At 37.7% G+C, this 16003-nt stretch overlaps 1 protein-coding gene across 7 annotated transcripts in view; it reads right to left on the bottom strand.

Moving 5' to 3' along the window:
* Positions 1–15603, bottom strand: part of ATP2B1 (ATPase plasma membrane Ca2+ transporting 1) — a 67845-nt gene extending 52242 nt beyond the window's left edge. For all 7 annotated transcript variants that reach the window (XM_057299500.1, XM_057299499.1, XM_055095970.2 and 4 more), the window contains exons 1-2: positions 15175–15603; positions 1907–2104 (exon numbers count right to left, since the gene is read on the bottom strand). In XM_057299500.1, coding sequence (XP_057155483.1) covers positions 1907–2104; positions 15175–15382 — 406 coding nt within the window. In that variant the 5' untranslated portion in view covers positions 15383–15603. The remainder of the gene's footprint in view (positions 1–1906; positions 2105–15174) is intronic.
* Between the last annotated feature and the right edge of the window lie 400 nt (positions 15604–16003).

The raw sequence follows: 16003 nt of genomic DNA on the forward strand, positions 1-16003 counted from the left end.
AAAATAGGTACTACTTATTTAGCAAAAATAAATAAAAGTTTAAAAAATAATTTAGCTCAACAGTGACAAGAATATTGTCTAAGCCTCTCCTTATCTATAGTGATTTTCAACCAGAGGCAACTTTGCCCCCTATGGGACACACAGCAAAATCTGGAGACGTTTTTGGTTGCCTCACTGGGGGTGGGGTACAGAATGAATATTGTGACAAATAATTTTGCCGCTCAATATGTCAGTCGTGCTGCTTCTAAGAAACCTTAATCTATACCAATCTCAGATAAACTGGTTTATGCTGTGTCCAAATTTCTTTAAAGAGAAAGAATACAGTCTTACGTGAGCCTAGGTACATCTTATAAATAATTACATAATTATTGATAGAGTTTGGATGTTTTTCCCCTCCAAATCTCATGCTGAAATATGATCCCTAGTGTTGAAAGCAGGGCCTAAGGGGAGGTGTTTGGATCATGGGGGTGGAACCCTCATGAATGGCTTGGTGCCCTCCCCATGGTGACTACTTCACACAAGAGCAGGTCCTTGAAAAATCCTGGCCCCTCCAGGCCACCTCTTGCTCCCTCTCTCTCCATGTGTTCTGCCTGCTCCTGCTTCGCCTTCTGCCATGACTATAAGCTTTCTGAGGCCCTCACCAGAAGCAGATGCTGGCACCACGTTTCCTGTACAGCCTGCAGAACCTTTTCTTATAAGTTAGCCAGTCTCAGGTATTCTTATACAGCAATGCAAACAGACTAACATAATTACCTTATCCAACTTTTAGAGTTAGCAAGTATCTCTTCACAACTCGAAAGGGTATAGGAATGAAGCTTTCACAAAAATATTTTGGTGAATCAGCCTTTTGATACATAAAATACTACTGGTTTGTTTTATATTACAGCTACTTAAATATAGTAACCAAAATGCATGCTAGATTTCCTACCAGTTACAGAATCTACCAGCAGAACTATTAATTTTAAACAAATTTTTTAAAAGGCAGATAAAGAAATTTAAAAGAGAAAGGGAAAGATAGGAGAAAAAAACATTTGTAGCCACAAGTTAAAGCAAATCTACCACGCTATAATGTATTTCTCTATTGGTTAGGATACTCTGTACAGATTGAGTATCCCTTTTCTGAAATGCTTGGGGCCAAAAATGTTTTAATTTTTTCAGATTTGGGAATATGTGCATATATATAAAATCAGATATCTTGGGGATGGGACCCAAGTCCAAACATCAATTTATGTTTCATATACACCTTATACACACAGCCTAAAAGTAATTTTATACAATATTTAAAAAATAATCTTGTATATGAGACAAAATTTGTGGTAAGTACTTATGTGTGGAATTTTTCCACTTGTGGCATCATGTCGGCACTCGAAAATTTTGAATTTCAAAGTATTTCGGATTTTCATATTAGGGATAGTAATATGGCAAGGACATTTTCCATAATGGCAAGGAAATTATCCAAATGGTGTACACAGCAAAACACTTTAAGAACTTGACAAGTAATGAATTTGGGAAGAGAACAGAATTTTGCTTTCATAATGACATTTTCCAAAAGAAACCAAAAACTAAAAACTGAAATTGTTTCACAGTATAGTGTTCTAAAAAAACTTAAAAACTGTGATAGCAAAGACCATGTCATATACATGGCATAGGTCTGTGCCAGACACATAGTAAGCATATATGGGTAGGTTATTTAACCTCTGTGCCTCATTGTAAAAGGGAGGTAACACAATCTAATTCATAGGGTTACTGTGAAAGTTATGTGAGATAATATATTTAAGGTACTTAGAACAGTGCCTAGCACATAGCAAACATCAATAAATGCTGGCCAGCTATTATTATTGTGCATTAACTAAATGAATTAGCTGAACTAGCATCAGACATGTCTTTTTTCCCCCCATTTACTTACGTGCATTATCCCCTTCTGGAGGCTGATAAAAAGAAAGGCCCAATGATACTATGGCTGCAATTTCTAATATAATTAAAGTGACATCTTGTAATGCTTCCCATACTAATTGAAGAAAGGTTTTTGGCTTTTTAGGAGGTATAAAATTCTTTCCAAACACTGCTTCTCTTCTTTCTAAATCTGCAGGGTTTCCACTTAAACCTAATAAAAAGAAACAAATTTCAGTGAACAGTTTTACTTCTTACAAATGAAAATATATAGTTTTATTCAAAATACCTCAACTCATCACTCTAGATTGTAATTCCTAAGACCCTACCAAAATGTTTACTTTCATGCTTTAAGTGTACAGAATTTAAATCACTGAAAAACATGTGCAGGTCTTTAAAAGAACACTTTAAGTAGATAAGTTAGGACTGCACTAAGAATTTTCACTTTCCCAACTGCTTAGTTTTGTTTTTTGTTTTTTATTTTGCTTGTTTTTTTGAGACAGAGTCTTGCTCTGTCACCCAGGTTGGCGTGCAGTGGCACAATCTCGGCTCACTGCAACCTCTGCCTCCCAGGTTCAAGTGATTCTCCTACCTCACCTTCTCGAGTAGCTGGGACTATAGGTGCATGCCACCACACCCGGCTAATTTTTGTATCTTTAGTAGTGACAGGGTTTCACCATGTTGGTCAGGCTGGTCTTGAACTCCTGACCTAAGGTGATGCACCTGCCTCAGCCTCCCAAAGTGCTGGGATTACAAATGTGAGCCACCATGCCTGGCCAGAACTGCTTATTTCTGATCGTACTATCTTATACCATCTTGTAGATGTTAGCAATCAGAACTGTTGTGACAGTCTGATGGTTTTCATATTGGAGTTAAACATTTCCCTGACCTGAGGATATTGCCCCCACAAAACTGGGAAGTTTATATATAAAGATACATACACACACACACACATATACACATATGTATACATACATATATATACACACATATGTATACATACGTATATATACACATATATGTATATACACGTATATATGTATATACACGTGTATATGTATATATGTATGTATATATGTATGTGTATGTATATATGTATATATGTGTGTATATGTGTATATATGTATATATGTATATATGTATATATACACACACACACATATATACACACACATATATATATTTGGTTCAGTTATATAGATATAGATACAGATTTGGTTTAGTTATTGCACCCTGGACAACTGTGAAAGTCTGATTTTTTACTCTCATTTGCTGAGTAACAGTGAAAAGTTAATCTATCACAAGCTCTAAAAGCTTCTCTACTAAAATGTCTCTGTTATACTTCGATTGATATAACAGGATACTTAGGATGATCTTTCTTAGAAGTAATAGGTGGTGCTATTGAATGTACCTATTGTCACTTAAGGTAAAAGGTATACTGTAGGAGGTATACTGTAGGATGTAACATTTATTGTCTGGAGTATGGAATTAGAAAGATATGAGGAGGTTAAGACAGAGCTAGTTGGATGAACATCCATTTTGCCATTCCTTCACCCTACCAAGTAAGTCTTTAACCTTGTTGATCCTGTCAAACCCAGATATATCCCAATTAGTTAATGCAAAGTGTGTACACATGTACATTATTGTGGGAGTGTAACAGTACAGACAGCAGTGACAAATGATATTTTTCCTTGTCTGCTTAAGAATGCGAGAGAAGCTGGGCACAGTGGCTCATGCCTATAATCCCAACACTTTGGGAGGCCAAGGCAGGCAGATCACCTGAGGTTGGGAGGCCGAGGCAGGCAGATCACCTGAGGTCGGGAGTTCAAGACCAGCCTGCCCAACATGGTAAAATCTCATTTCTACTAAAAACACAAAAATTAACCGGGTATGGTGGTGGGTTCCTGTAATCCCAGCTACTTAGGAGGCTGAGGCATGAGAATCACTTGAACCCAGGAGGCTGAGGTTGCAGTGAGCCAAGATCACGCCACTGAACTCCAGCCTGGGGGATAGAGCAAGACTCTGTTTCCGAAAAAAAAGAAAGAAAGAAAGAAAAAGAATGCTAGAGAAGAAGGCAGAGATAACCAGGATAACATCATTTTTGACTTCTCATATTAAACCTAACTTCAATTTGTTTTTTTGGCAAGAGCCTATTCCAAGAGAACATCAAAGGAGGAAGACAGGAAAACAGTAGATTACTGTAAGGCTCTCAGCTTTAAGTGCTTTAACTATTAATCTCACTGCTCAGGCAGGCAAAGAGTAGAAGAGGGAATATAAATACATTAGAATAAATAATGAGAAATGAACATATAGCTTTAAAGTAATTATTTACTTCATTGAAGGATTCAACAAGATTCAAAGATTTCAGAAAATGATCTCACTTGCAACTATAACAGGGTCCATACTGGGCAATACGGAAAGTATTTTAGATTTCTCAGTTGGAAAAAAAAAAAAGAAAAAAAAAGAAAAAAAGAAAGACTTATCAGTTGAAAGCTTCCAAAGAGCTCTAATCTTTAAGACAGAGTCAACAGAAAGCAAGGCAGCAATGGACTGCAGTAATAAGGATGAGATTAGTCTATGCGTAGGTTTGTCTTGTCTTGTGTTTGAATGCTCTTACCAGCAAAAAGAAAAAAAAAATGGAGACAGTGGTTATATCAGCCTAACTCACACTGTACAAAGACTACCATTAATTGCATACATATGACATACCTGTAACACCTGATAATTATCACCACTAAAAAATAATTGGCCAAATCTTAACATATTGGTTATAACAGGGACCAATATTTTATGTTACCACTGAAAAGAACAGCCACAGAGCTAAAGATAGCTTTAAAACGTATCTTGGAGAGTATATGGGAAGTAAAGGTCTTAAATGCTATTATAATTCCTCTAAACTACTAACACACACAAATGCACACACCTAGGACACTATACCAATAAAACTATCTGGTATAGGAAGTAGAAGACCTAGGTTCCAGTTCACCTACTGAAATCTTGTGCAAGTTACTTAACTCTTTGGGGGTCAAGGGAGGGCACTAATATCAGTTGGCCAAACTTACAACGTTGTTTTTGAAGAACCAAAACAGAAGGTATACACAGTTCATAAATCATAAACAGGGCATCTCTTAAGTTAAATAAGTGGAACACAAATTATAAACTGACTGAACACTATAGTTATTAATTCAATTTTGGGGACAATTAATTTCTATTAATAAACTTACACAATCTAAATATAATAAAACGAACAGTTTTGTAACAACAGTCTGTTTCCCAATACATATTTACTGAATATTTACTACTTCTAGGGACTGTTCTACATGCTGAGGAGTCAGTGTGAACAAGAACATTCAATAAGTTTATACTATCCTGGAGGTAGACAGTAGACAATTAAAATAACTACAGACAAGTACAATGAAGACAATAAAAAAGGGCCAATAGAACTCTCTTAGTGGGCTACATTAGCCTTTCTAAGGAGCTAACATTTGGCTTCTGTCTGAACTTCCAGGGGTCAAGGGTGAGAAGACTTTCGAGCAGAACATTCCCAGCAGCAAAAGCAAATACAAAGGCCCAGAGATCAAAACAAGATTAGAAGATTTACTAGCCAGAAGCAAAGCCACTGTAGTAAAACCCAGTGACCCTGGAGGAAAGAAGAGAGGGTCAAAATGGAAAAAGTGGCCAAAGGTAAGAACATGGGGGCTAGGGAGAGGAGAATGGCATTCTCACCTTAAAGTGCAATGAAAACAATTAAAGCAGAGTGGTGGTAACTAACCTGCATTTTAGAAAAATCACATAAATTGCTATCTGAAGGAAATTGAAGAGAGCAAGATTGAAGGAAAAAGACCAGTTGGGAGGTTGCTGCTTATAAAGTATAGATGATGGTGCTTTTGGGTTTTAGAAGTGGAGGCAGAAGGGGATAAGTGGATTTGCCAGGTATTTTGGAAGGAGATCAGACAACGTACTTAAGGACTGGATGTAGGATGAAAGGGAAAGAATGTTTTTGTTTTTGTTTTTTTTTTGCGAGGGGGAGGGGTCTTCAAGCACTTAAGTGGGTGGATGGTAGTCATATTCCAAGACAGGCAATTTTGAGAACTGAAGAATTAGGAGGAAAGGGGAGGGAGGAGTTAATGGTTCTGTTTCATAGATTTAAACAAAACAAGTGTAGGTGTCTAGTAGACAGCTGGCTATCCATATTGAGAACTCAAGGAGAAGTCTGAGCCAGAGTCATCAATACACAGATGATTCTGGAGCCACAAGCCCAATGAGAGCTCTCAGAGAGTTAAAGTAGACAAGAAGGGAGCTAGGCTGACGCTACAGCGTTGGAGCACCCAACACTGATGTTCAAATAGGGCAAGAGGAGCCCAAGGCACCTAAGAAGAAACAGCCAGTGAGGGAGGCAAGGAAGGCAGGGGAGGGGGGAACAAAACAAAACATGTTCAGGTAGTACCACAGAAGCCCAGAGACGAAAAGAGGTTTTAAAAAGATGATGTGGCTGACCATGACAAATGATGTTAAAAGGATGAGTAACAGACCAGAGAATGGAACACTTTCTTTCACTAGATAGAGGCTGATGACCTTGTAAGGAATATTCCAGTGCAATGGTGTGGAAGAAAGTCTGATTAGAAAAGAGCTGAACGGACAATGGGAATGAGCAAGTGGCAACAGTAAGCATAGCTAACTTCTTCCAAGAGTGTGATCCAGTGGGCAGAAATAAATCAGTGAAGATGAGTTCAAATGGGTTTTATTTGCATTTTGTTTTTTAAAAGTAGGTGACAGACATTAAGACAAGTGACTTAATGACAATGATCAAGTGGAGAAGACAACACTGATGATACAGGAGATGAAGGGTAATGCCACAGGTAAGCCTTCGAAGGGGCCAGAGGCCATGCAATTCAGGGCTGCAATGTTTGTCTAATACAGATGCAGGAGGAGGCTTCTACTGTAAGGAGGGAGAAAGTAAAGTATGAGATATAGCTAAGCTGGTGGAATTGGCAAATAAATTACTGGTCCTAGTTTTAAAAATATAAATAATGATATCAAATTACTAGGAATAACTTATAAGAAAATATAATGAGAACTCTTCTGCCTAATTGGCTCAGTTAATTGTAGTGTAGTGGCAATGAGGCCAAGGTCATGCATGGAATTGATCTTCTTATGGCCCAGTTAACTTCACAAAGAGAAAATATAACCAAAACACATCAAAAGTAGCCTCAGAATTACATGCTTTTGGGGTCTGACTCCATCATTGTTTGGAGAAATAAAAGTCTATATTTGATCTATGAGTAGATAACAGCTCAGAAGTACTGTCTTTATATTTGAAAAGAACATACAATCAAATAAAATGTCACTTACATTAAGACCTTAATGTTTTACACGAAAATGTAGCATCCCAATTGCGGGCACTAATAAAATTATGTCCCAATTTAGGAATAAAGTGGGGGGAATTTACTGGAATGTTGGATGTAGATTTAACCGACAATCACAGCTAACACACAGCACATACTACAGTCTTATCAAATTCTGTACTAGAAATTTTGTATTTATGTATATATCATATGTATATGTGTGTCTGTATGTGTTTATATTACATGTACATGTATGTATGTCTGTGATATGGTAAGGATGTTTATCCCTTCCAAATCTCACGTTGAAATGTGATTACAAATGTTGGAGGTGGGGTCTAGTGGGGTAATTGGATCATGGGGGCAAATCCTTCATGAATGGTTCAGCATCATCCCCTTGGTAATAAGAGAGTTCTTGCTCAGTAGTTCATGCCAGATCTGGTTAAGAGTCTGGGAACTCCTCCTTCTCTCACTCTCGCTCTCATCATGTAACGTGCCTGCTCCTGCTTCACCTTCTGCCATGAGTAAAAGCACTCTGAGACATCCCTAGAAGCCAGGCAGATGCCAGTGCCATGCTACCTGTATAGCCCGCAGAATTGTGAGCCCATTAAATCTCTTTTCTTTATAAATTACCCAGTCTCAAGTATTTCTTTATAACAACACAAAAATGAACACACACAGAAAATTGGTACTGAGGTGTGGGGCACTGCTATAAAGATACCTTAAAAAGTGGAAGCGGCTTTGTAGCTGGGTAACAGGCAGAGGCTGGAAGAGTTTGGAGGGCTTAGAAGAAGACAGGGAAATGAGGGAAAGTCTGGAAACTTCTTAAAGACTGGTTAAATGGTTCTGACCAAAATGCTGATAGAGATATAAACACTGAAGTCCAAGCTGACAAGTTCTCAGATGGAAATGAGAAATTTACTGGGAACTGGAACAAGGGTCACCCTTGTTAGGCCTTAGTAAAGAACTTGGCTGTATTGTGTCCATGCCTGAGGGATCTGTGGAAGTTTGAACTTCAGAGTAATTACCTAGGGTATCTAGCACAAGACGGTTCTCAGCAGCAAAACATTCAAGAACTGGCATGGCTGATTCTAACAGCCTACTATTAGCAGGAGCAAAGGAATGACCTGAAGTTGGAACTTATAATTAAAAGCAAAGCAGAGGGTAAAGTCTGGAAAATGTGCAGCCTGACCCTGTGGTAGAGAAGGAAAACAAGTGGGCTGTGGTGCAATCACTTTCTAGAGAGATTAGCATGACTAAAAGAGAGCTGAGTGCTAATAGATAAGGCAAGGAGAAAAAGGCCTCGAAGGCATTTCAGAGATCTTTGGGACAGCCCCTCCCATCACAGGCCCAGCAGCCTAGGCAGAAAGAATGCTTTCAAGGGCTAGGCCCAGGGTGCAGCTGTCCCGCTCAGCTTCAGGAGACTGCTCCCTGCATCCTGGCTGCTCTGGCTCCAGCCTCTGCTCAAACGGGCCCAGGAACAGCTTGGGCCACAGCTCTGGAGGGTGCAAGCCATAAGCCTTGGTAGTTCCTATGTGGTATTAAATTTGCAGATACTCAGAATTCAAGTGTGGAGGAGGCTTGGCAGTTTTCCCCTAGATTTCAAAGGAAATATCAGAAAGGCTTGGTGCCACAAGAGAAGCCTGCCTAGGGGCAGAGCCCCCATAGTGAAACTCCACTAGGGCAGTGCCAAGGGGAATTGTAGGGTTGGAGCCCCCACAAAGTCCCCCCACTAGGGCACTGCTTAGTGGAGCTGTGGGAAGGGGGCCATTGTTTTCTAGATCCTAGAACGGTAGAGCCACTGGCAGTTTGCATCCTAAGCCTAGAAAGCCTCAATCACTCAACTACAACCTAAGAGTAGCCACAGGGGCTGCACCTACCTTATAAAGCCACAGAGGCGGAGCTGCCCAAGGTCTTGGGACTTCGCCCTTTGTATCAGTGTGCCCTAGATGCAGAATATGCAGTCAAAGAAGATTGTTTTGGAACTCTAATGACTGTCCTGTTGGGTTTCAGACTTGTGTGGTCTACCACTCCTTTCTTTTGGCTGATTTTTCCCTTTTGAAATGGGAAGGTAAACCCAATGCCTGTACCACAACTGCATCTTGGAGTAAATAGCTTGTTTTTGATCTCACAGGCTCATAAATGGAAGGAACTCATCTCCAGATGAGATTTTGGACTTTGAACTTTTGAATTAATACTGGTATTAGTTAAAACTTTGGGACACTGTTGAGAAAGCATGATTGTATTTTGAAATGTGAGAAAGACACGAGATTTGGTGGGGGCAGGGGTGGAATAATATGGTTTGGATGTCTGTTCCCTCCAAATTTCATGCTGAAATGTGATTCCAAATGTTGGAGGTGGGGTCTAGTGGGAGGTGATTAGATCATGGGGGAAGATTTCTCATGGACAGTTTAGCACCATCCCCTTGGTGATAAGTGAGTTCTTGCTCAGTTAGTTCACATGAGATCTGGCTGTTTAAAAGAGTCTGGGACCTCCCCCTTGTTTCTCTTGCTCCCTCTCTCACCATATGATGTGCCTGCTTCCACTTTACCTTCTGCCATGAGTAAAATCTCCCTGAGGACTCACCAGAAGCCAAGCAGATGCTGATGCCATGCTTCCTGTACAGCCTTGCAGAACCATGAGGCCAATTAAACCTCTTTTCTTTATAAATTACCCTGCCTCAGGTATTTCTTTATAGCAGTGCGCAAACGGAGTAACACAGTCTGTATCATGGTGGACCTATAGCAGCAGCCAAACTGACTTTTCTAAGTGAGGGACACCGGAAAATGTGCAGACCAAGAAAGTACATAAAAATTTATGTTTATGTTTATTCTTCTTGGGAAACAATCTAATATTCTCATGATTTTCTCAATTTCAAAAGAGGAGGCAATCCCGTCCCTAACTGCAAATTTAAGAGACACTGTTCTAAAGTCAAACTTACACATTCTTTCCCAAATGCCTACTACGTCACTGTGCACTAGGCATACAAAGGGAAATGACTCAGGATGCCTTTCCCTACCACTTGCCCTCAAAGAGCTCATAGTTTGGTGGGGGAGACTGACAAGCAACCAGTTAAACACTGTGGGTTTTGTGTGTTTTGGGCTTTCAAACCTAAAGCTCAGGAGAAACTCCTGGACCTAATTTCAGCAACCACCACTTAAAAGCTTAGTGTCTCATTTGCTTTCTTGCCCTTTACAAGTCCATGAAGCCATGCCTCTTACAGAATACCACTTGGCACCTGCCTTTAATTTTTATGAATTCATTTATAAAAATGAATTCCTTTTTTAATGTAGAACTCTGAATAACAAACATGATCCTAGGGCTGGAGGCCTGTATATCAGAAACCCTATTATCCAAAAGTCTACCATCCAGTATAAAATATAACATAGGACCACAATGAGATGAAAGATATACCAAAAGCTAGTGTAAAAATATAAGGATCAAGGAATGTGATTCAGAATATGAATAAGAAAGTCAATGCAGGAAAACAACAAAGATACAGAAGAAAAAAAAAACTGTGAAGGTAATTTTATGCAGTTAGGATGTTATAAGCAGGTTATTTTGGTATAAAAGTGCATTCTTGGATTCTGAGGACTGTAAGACAGATGCTTTCTCTAACGGAGCCAAAAATATGAAGTTACAAGCCTCAATTCCAGTTCACTTTGAAATTTACAGTTCCAATTTCTTTAGGAGTTAGGATGGTTAATCAGAACCACTGGGAAGTTTTTAATATGAAAATTATATCTGGTCAAAACACTTCCTATTGACCAGTATGCATATGATATTCTTCAAAACATATTGTTAGAACACAAGTGATAAATGGGCAAGACAAACAGGAATCACATAAATACAATTTCTTGAATAGGGCACTCTTTTTGTTCTTGAGACAGGGTCTCATTCTTTTGTGGGATCACACATGGATCACTGCAGCCTTGACTCAGGCGATCCTCCCACACTCAAGCGATCCTCCCACACTCAAGCGATCCTCCCACCTCAGCCTCCTGAGTAGCTGGGACCACAGGCATGTGCCACCACTCCTGGCTCATTTTTTTCTTTTTTAATGTTGCCCAGGCTGGTCTCAAATTCCTGGGTTCAAACGATCCTCCCACCTCAGCCTCCCAAAATGCTAGGATTACAGGTGTGAGCCACCATACCTGGCCAGGGTATGTTTTTTAAATAAAGAACAAATTGATAAGCAGAACCTTAAACCAAAATTTTTTTCACCATGTAATTCCAAAATTTTTTTTCCCTATCAAAAATTACTATCGAGAAGAGGGAACACAGCTACCTCTTTCTTCATAGTGCAACTCTTTTACAAGCTATGTGAACTGAACTTTTGTAACAGGTAACATACAATGCAGTGGTTAAAGCATGGTCTCTGAAGCCAGAATAAGACTGGAGCCAGAGTGAGACTCTGGGTAAACTGTTTAACTTTTTTGTCCTGAGGGTTCTTTGGCTGTAAAATAGGATAAACTTGTTAAAATATTAACTTATTTTAATATTTTCAAGTGCTAATAGCCAATATGGCACAAAAAGTGTTACCCATCATAAGGATAGCCTATCATTTTTGTGGTTTTGCTTAAGAAATGTCTTGGGTTGCTCCTTTATACTTGACAGAAATCCAATATTGACACCCCCAATATTTCTGATTTCCCTTCTCCACTCATTTTTTTTAAACATGTATCGCCAACACACTACTAGTTGTCTTGTGAACTGTCTCCCCATGTGAACGTGTGAAAATTAGGCAGAGATATTTGTTTTATTCATGGCTGTATACCCAGGGCCTAGAAAAATGCCTACTGCATGGCAGATACTAATAAATACTACAAAATTTCAGCAATTCTAAGATGCACATATTCTTACATAAAGTCTCTAAAATTGTGATGATTTAATTATACACCAACAACTGCCTTCCGGTAACTGCCAGGCCCCACCACCTTTTTTAGAGGAAGTATATAAAACACAGGACAATCAAAATCCCAAGTCTGAAGAAAGTATATGTCAATGAATGAATCAATAAATGAATGAACTAAAGGGACAGGTAAGACAACTTCAGTTTTACCTAATTGAAATTCATGTACTTTGAAGAATCATTTTAATTCTCACTTTCCCTGACTATAAACAGGGTATTCTAACGAAAGAGTACTTGCTGTCTAGTTCATTTCCTTGGACATACAAACTCCTAATTGCTTACTCCTGGTCATGTTTCATTTATTACCATTTGTATGCTTGATCAGTGACAAAATGCTTCTGAGTGAATTATTTCCACTAAGTTAAACTAAAACTATGAATATTCCTTTGGAAATAACATTCTTGTGAAGGCTGCTGCTGTGTTTTTTTTATTTTTGAGACAGGGTCTCCCTCTGTTACCCAGGCTGAGGTGCAGTGGTGCAATCATAGCTCACTGCAGCCTCAAACTCCTGGGCTCAAGTGATCCTCCTGCCTCAGCCTTCTGAATAGCAGAGACGCATGTGCCACCACAGTGGTTAATGTTTTTATTTGCAGAGATGGGGTTTTGCTATATTGCCTAGGCTGGTCCTAAACTCCTAGGTTCAAGAAAACCTCCCGCCTTGGCCTTTCAAAGTGTTGGGATTACAGGTGCGAGCCACTGCACTGCTGTTTTCATTTGTATTTTCAACTGTAAATATAAGTATAATGCTTAAAATGGCTTGCTTCACATTCTTTTAAAAATATTTCAAAAAAAACAAATTGTGTATATATAAACAGTGAGGACAACAGTTTATACAAATTTTAGCAAATATTAAATTCACAATACTAGGAAGAACATGAGCAAAAACTGTCTACGAATTAAAGAGGGGATAATGCATGAATTTATCTAATAGCCCAAAGCAGCAACAATTCACATAGAATTTTGAGTGCTAAGTGGATATTTCTAGAGATTATCCATAGCTTCCAACATACTGTCAAAAGGGTACATAACTATCCCCTTCTCAAATTTTAAAAACCACTGTACTAGAGGTAAAATTTTCAGTTAACTTAACTTCACTAACTAAACCAATTTAAAAGGCACCGCTCCAAATAATACCGTGAAAGAAACTGTAGTGCAAACTCATGAGATATCATGTCTATAAAAATGAGAAGCCATTCTCATTCTCAAATGGTGGGGTATTCAGTTATCAGAAGACAAGAACTTTGATTAATAGAGAAATGCAAGGACCTGGTTAGGGGAAGTACAATTGAGTGAAGATTTGAAACTAAAGTTCAATATTGCTTTTATGAACAAACTATGTTGTTATATTGAGGGCTCCTTAATGTTAGTGTCCCCTATCAACTTGATGATGATAAAACAATGAGATTTTTTAATGATTAAGCTGAATTAATAGATCTACCAGCTGAGAATAGCATACTAATGTACAAATCTCTAAGATGCTATATAACATCTCAAAGTCGGTTTGCATAATGAACAAGCTTCAAATTTTGTCAAATTACTGTCTATTAAAGTCCATGGGAACTGTTCCCGATACTCTTAGTTATACCTTAAGTATGCAACCAATTTTGTCAAATTACTGTCTATTCAAGTCCATGGGAACTGTTCCTGATACTCTTAGTTATACCTTAGATATGCAATACCATTTTAATGTATTAATAGTTGGGATCAATCTTGTAGTAATCAAACCCAACTACATCAAAATGGTGTAGCATATCTAAGGTATAACTAAGAAGCTGGTGTTTCTAGTGGTTCCAATTTGAAAAGATACAGAAAACCTTGAAGAGTTAACAGGTCTTGCAGGCAAAGAATATATTCCAAATAGTCTAAAGAAGCCCTGTTGGGACATGTGTGAATACTGACTCTGGCTTCCTCAAGATCATGCTACTTCAGAGAAATCAAAGTAACTACCTATCATTAAAATAATTAACAATTCACAATGAATTACATAGGTTACAAAGGTTTTAAAGAATTTTTAAATATAATTTAAAGTTATTTAATTTTGGAAAAGACTTTTTGCTATTACATTATATATTATCTAAGCAATAGCATGGCATAAAATGTTTCAGAAAAAATATTAAGAAAAATACTTTTGCTTAATTTCTCTAGAATTAGCTTTGGAATATATACTAATATACTTTAAAATTTTACATTAATAATTTCTCATCCTTAATAAAATAAATTGTAATCCCCATTCATCCTCATATGTGTCCCTTCCCATCCCTGCCTTTACAATTTGGAAATGCTTTCCTGAAATGTCCTAACCTTTATTTTATGTTTAATCTGATTAATTTATGAAAGGCAATCTTCTGAAATCATTTCAAAGACCATAATGCCAGAAAGTTACAATGAATTCTCCTTTTTGATTCTCAAAAGGAAAACCTGCCACAAATACAAATTTATGAAACCAAAGGCTTCTGTGAACACAGGAATATTCAACATAATTCAAAGACTAAAAACTAGTTTCATTAAAGGAAATGTCTGTTAGGTGAAAAACTAACTTCCATCTCTTCTATTTCATTTGCTTTAGGAACTCCTGAGCTAATTATTAAAGGTTAGGTTAAGCCTCATATGCTAAAACCAACTCAATCAACTACTGAGAGTGACAACTATTTTAAGCCACCCAGCAAAATGAAGGATAGTGATCCGAGAGTTTATTTCCACCAAATCCCTGGGAGGCATCCAAGCCTGGTTCCATCCTCTACAGCTCAGAGGGAAGACAATCTTTTTATCATAAACAGGCAGCAGTAGTATATATAATGGAACAAAATATTTCATCCCGCCAATCTAAAACATATAAATTAATTTGCAACATTTATGTGTTAATATAAAAATACTTTAACTGTATTAATCTGATAACTAACCCATTTTTAATGTCACTATAATTATGTCATAATCATACAATCGCCAAGATAATATAAGCATGCTCATTTATAAGCCAAATATATAGAACTCTTTGCACAAAGAACCAAAAACAAGCATAATAAAACTCACCTTCATTGGGAGATGTTTTCAATTTGGTGCAAATTCCATAGACGTCTCCATAGCTTTCCTGTATTTTTCGTAATGCATCTGTGGACCTGAGCTCCATGAGAGCCCGCAGCTCTGCGAGCGTAATTCCAAAGTCTCCATCATGATTAGCTTCCTTCAAAGAGTTTTTCACACCACTGTAAGCAACTGAGTTGTTTGCCATGTCGCCCATTACAAGTATAATATATCAGAAGGAAAATGTTTCCCAAAAGAATTTAATTTTCACTTGATGTATTTCCAAGATGAAAATCTTTTAAATATGAAAATCTTTCTTAAACCAAACACTCATTGTATGACTCTGTAAAGCAGCATCAGCAGCAACATTTCCCAGAGAAGTATCTTGACCTTTGGCCCATGACTAGTTTCTCCGTATCAATCATGAGATATACACATCTGTAAGAAGAAAATATTTAAAAGTTAATAAAATCTATCTTAAGAGTATTATGCATGTAAGCATATTTTCTAAATGTCATCAAGTAGCTAAAGTAGATTATTTAATAATATAAATATTTTTGAACTCCAGTCTTGTGCTTTTAAAGTGCTTTGCATGATAAAAGATCAAAGTACAACTTTTAAATAAAACTGTATATCAGAAGACATTAGATTACATTATTAAATAAAACTGCACTTCACATGACTGAATTTTATGATCCACTCAGTATTACTGTTATTGTTCCAAGCACTATGCTAGTTGTTTTAAATTCATTCTCTCACTTAATCATTACAATTTAATCCCATGAGGTGTTACTCCTTCTTCTTCTACTGATAAGAGCAGACTTCAAGAAAGTGAGTT

This window comes from Pan paniscus, chromosome 10 (genome assembly GCF_029289425.2).
Source record: "Pan paniscus chromosome 10, NHGRI_mPanPan1-v2.0_pri, whole genome shotgun sequence".
NCBI lineage: Eukaryota > Metazoa > Chordata > Mammalia > Primates > Hominidae > Pan > Pan paniscus.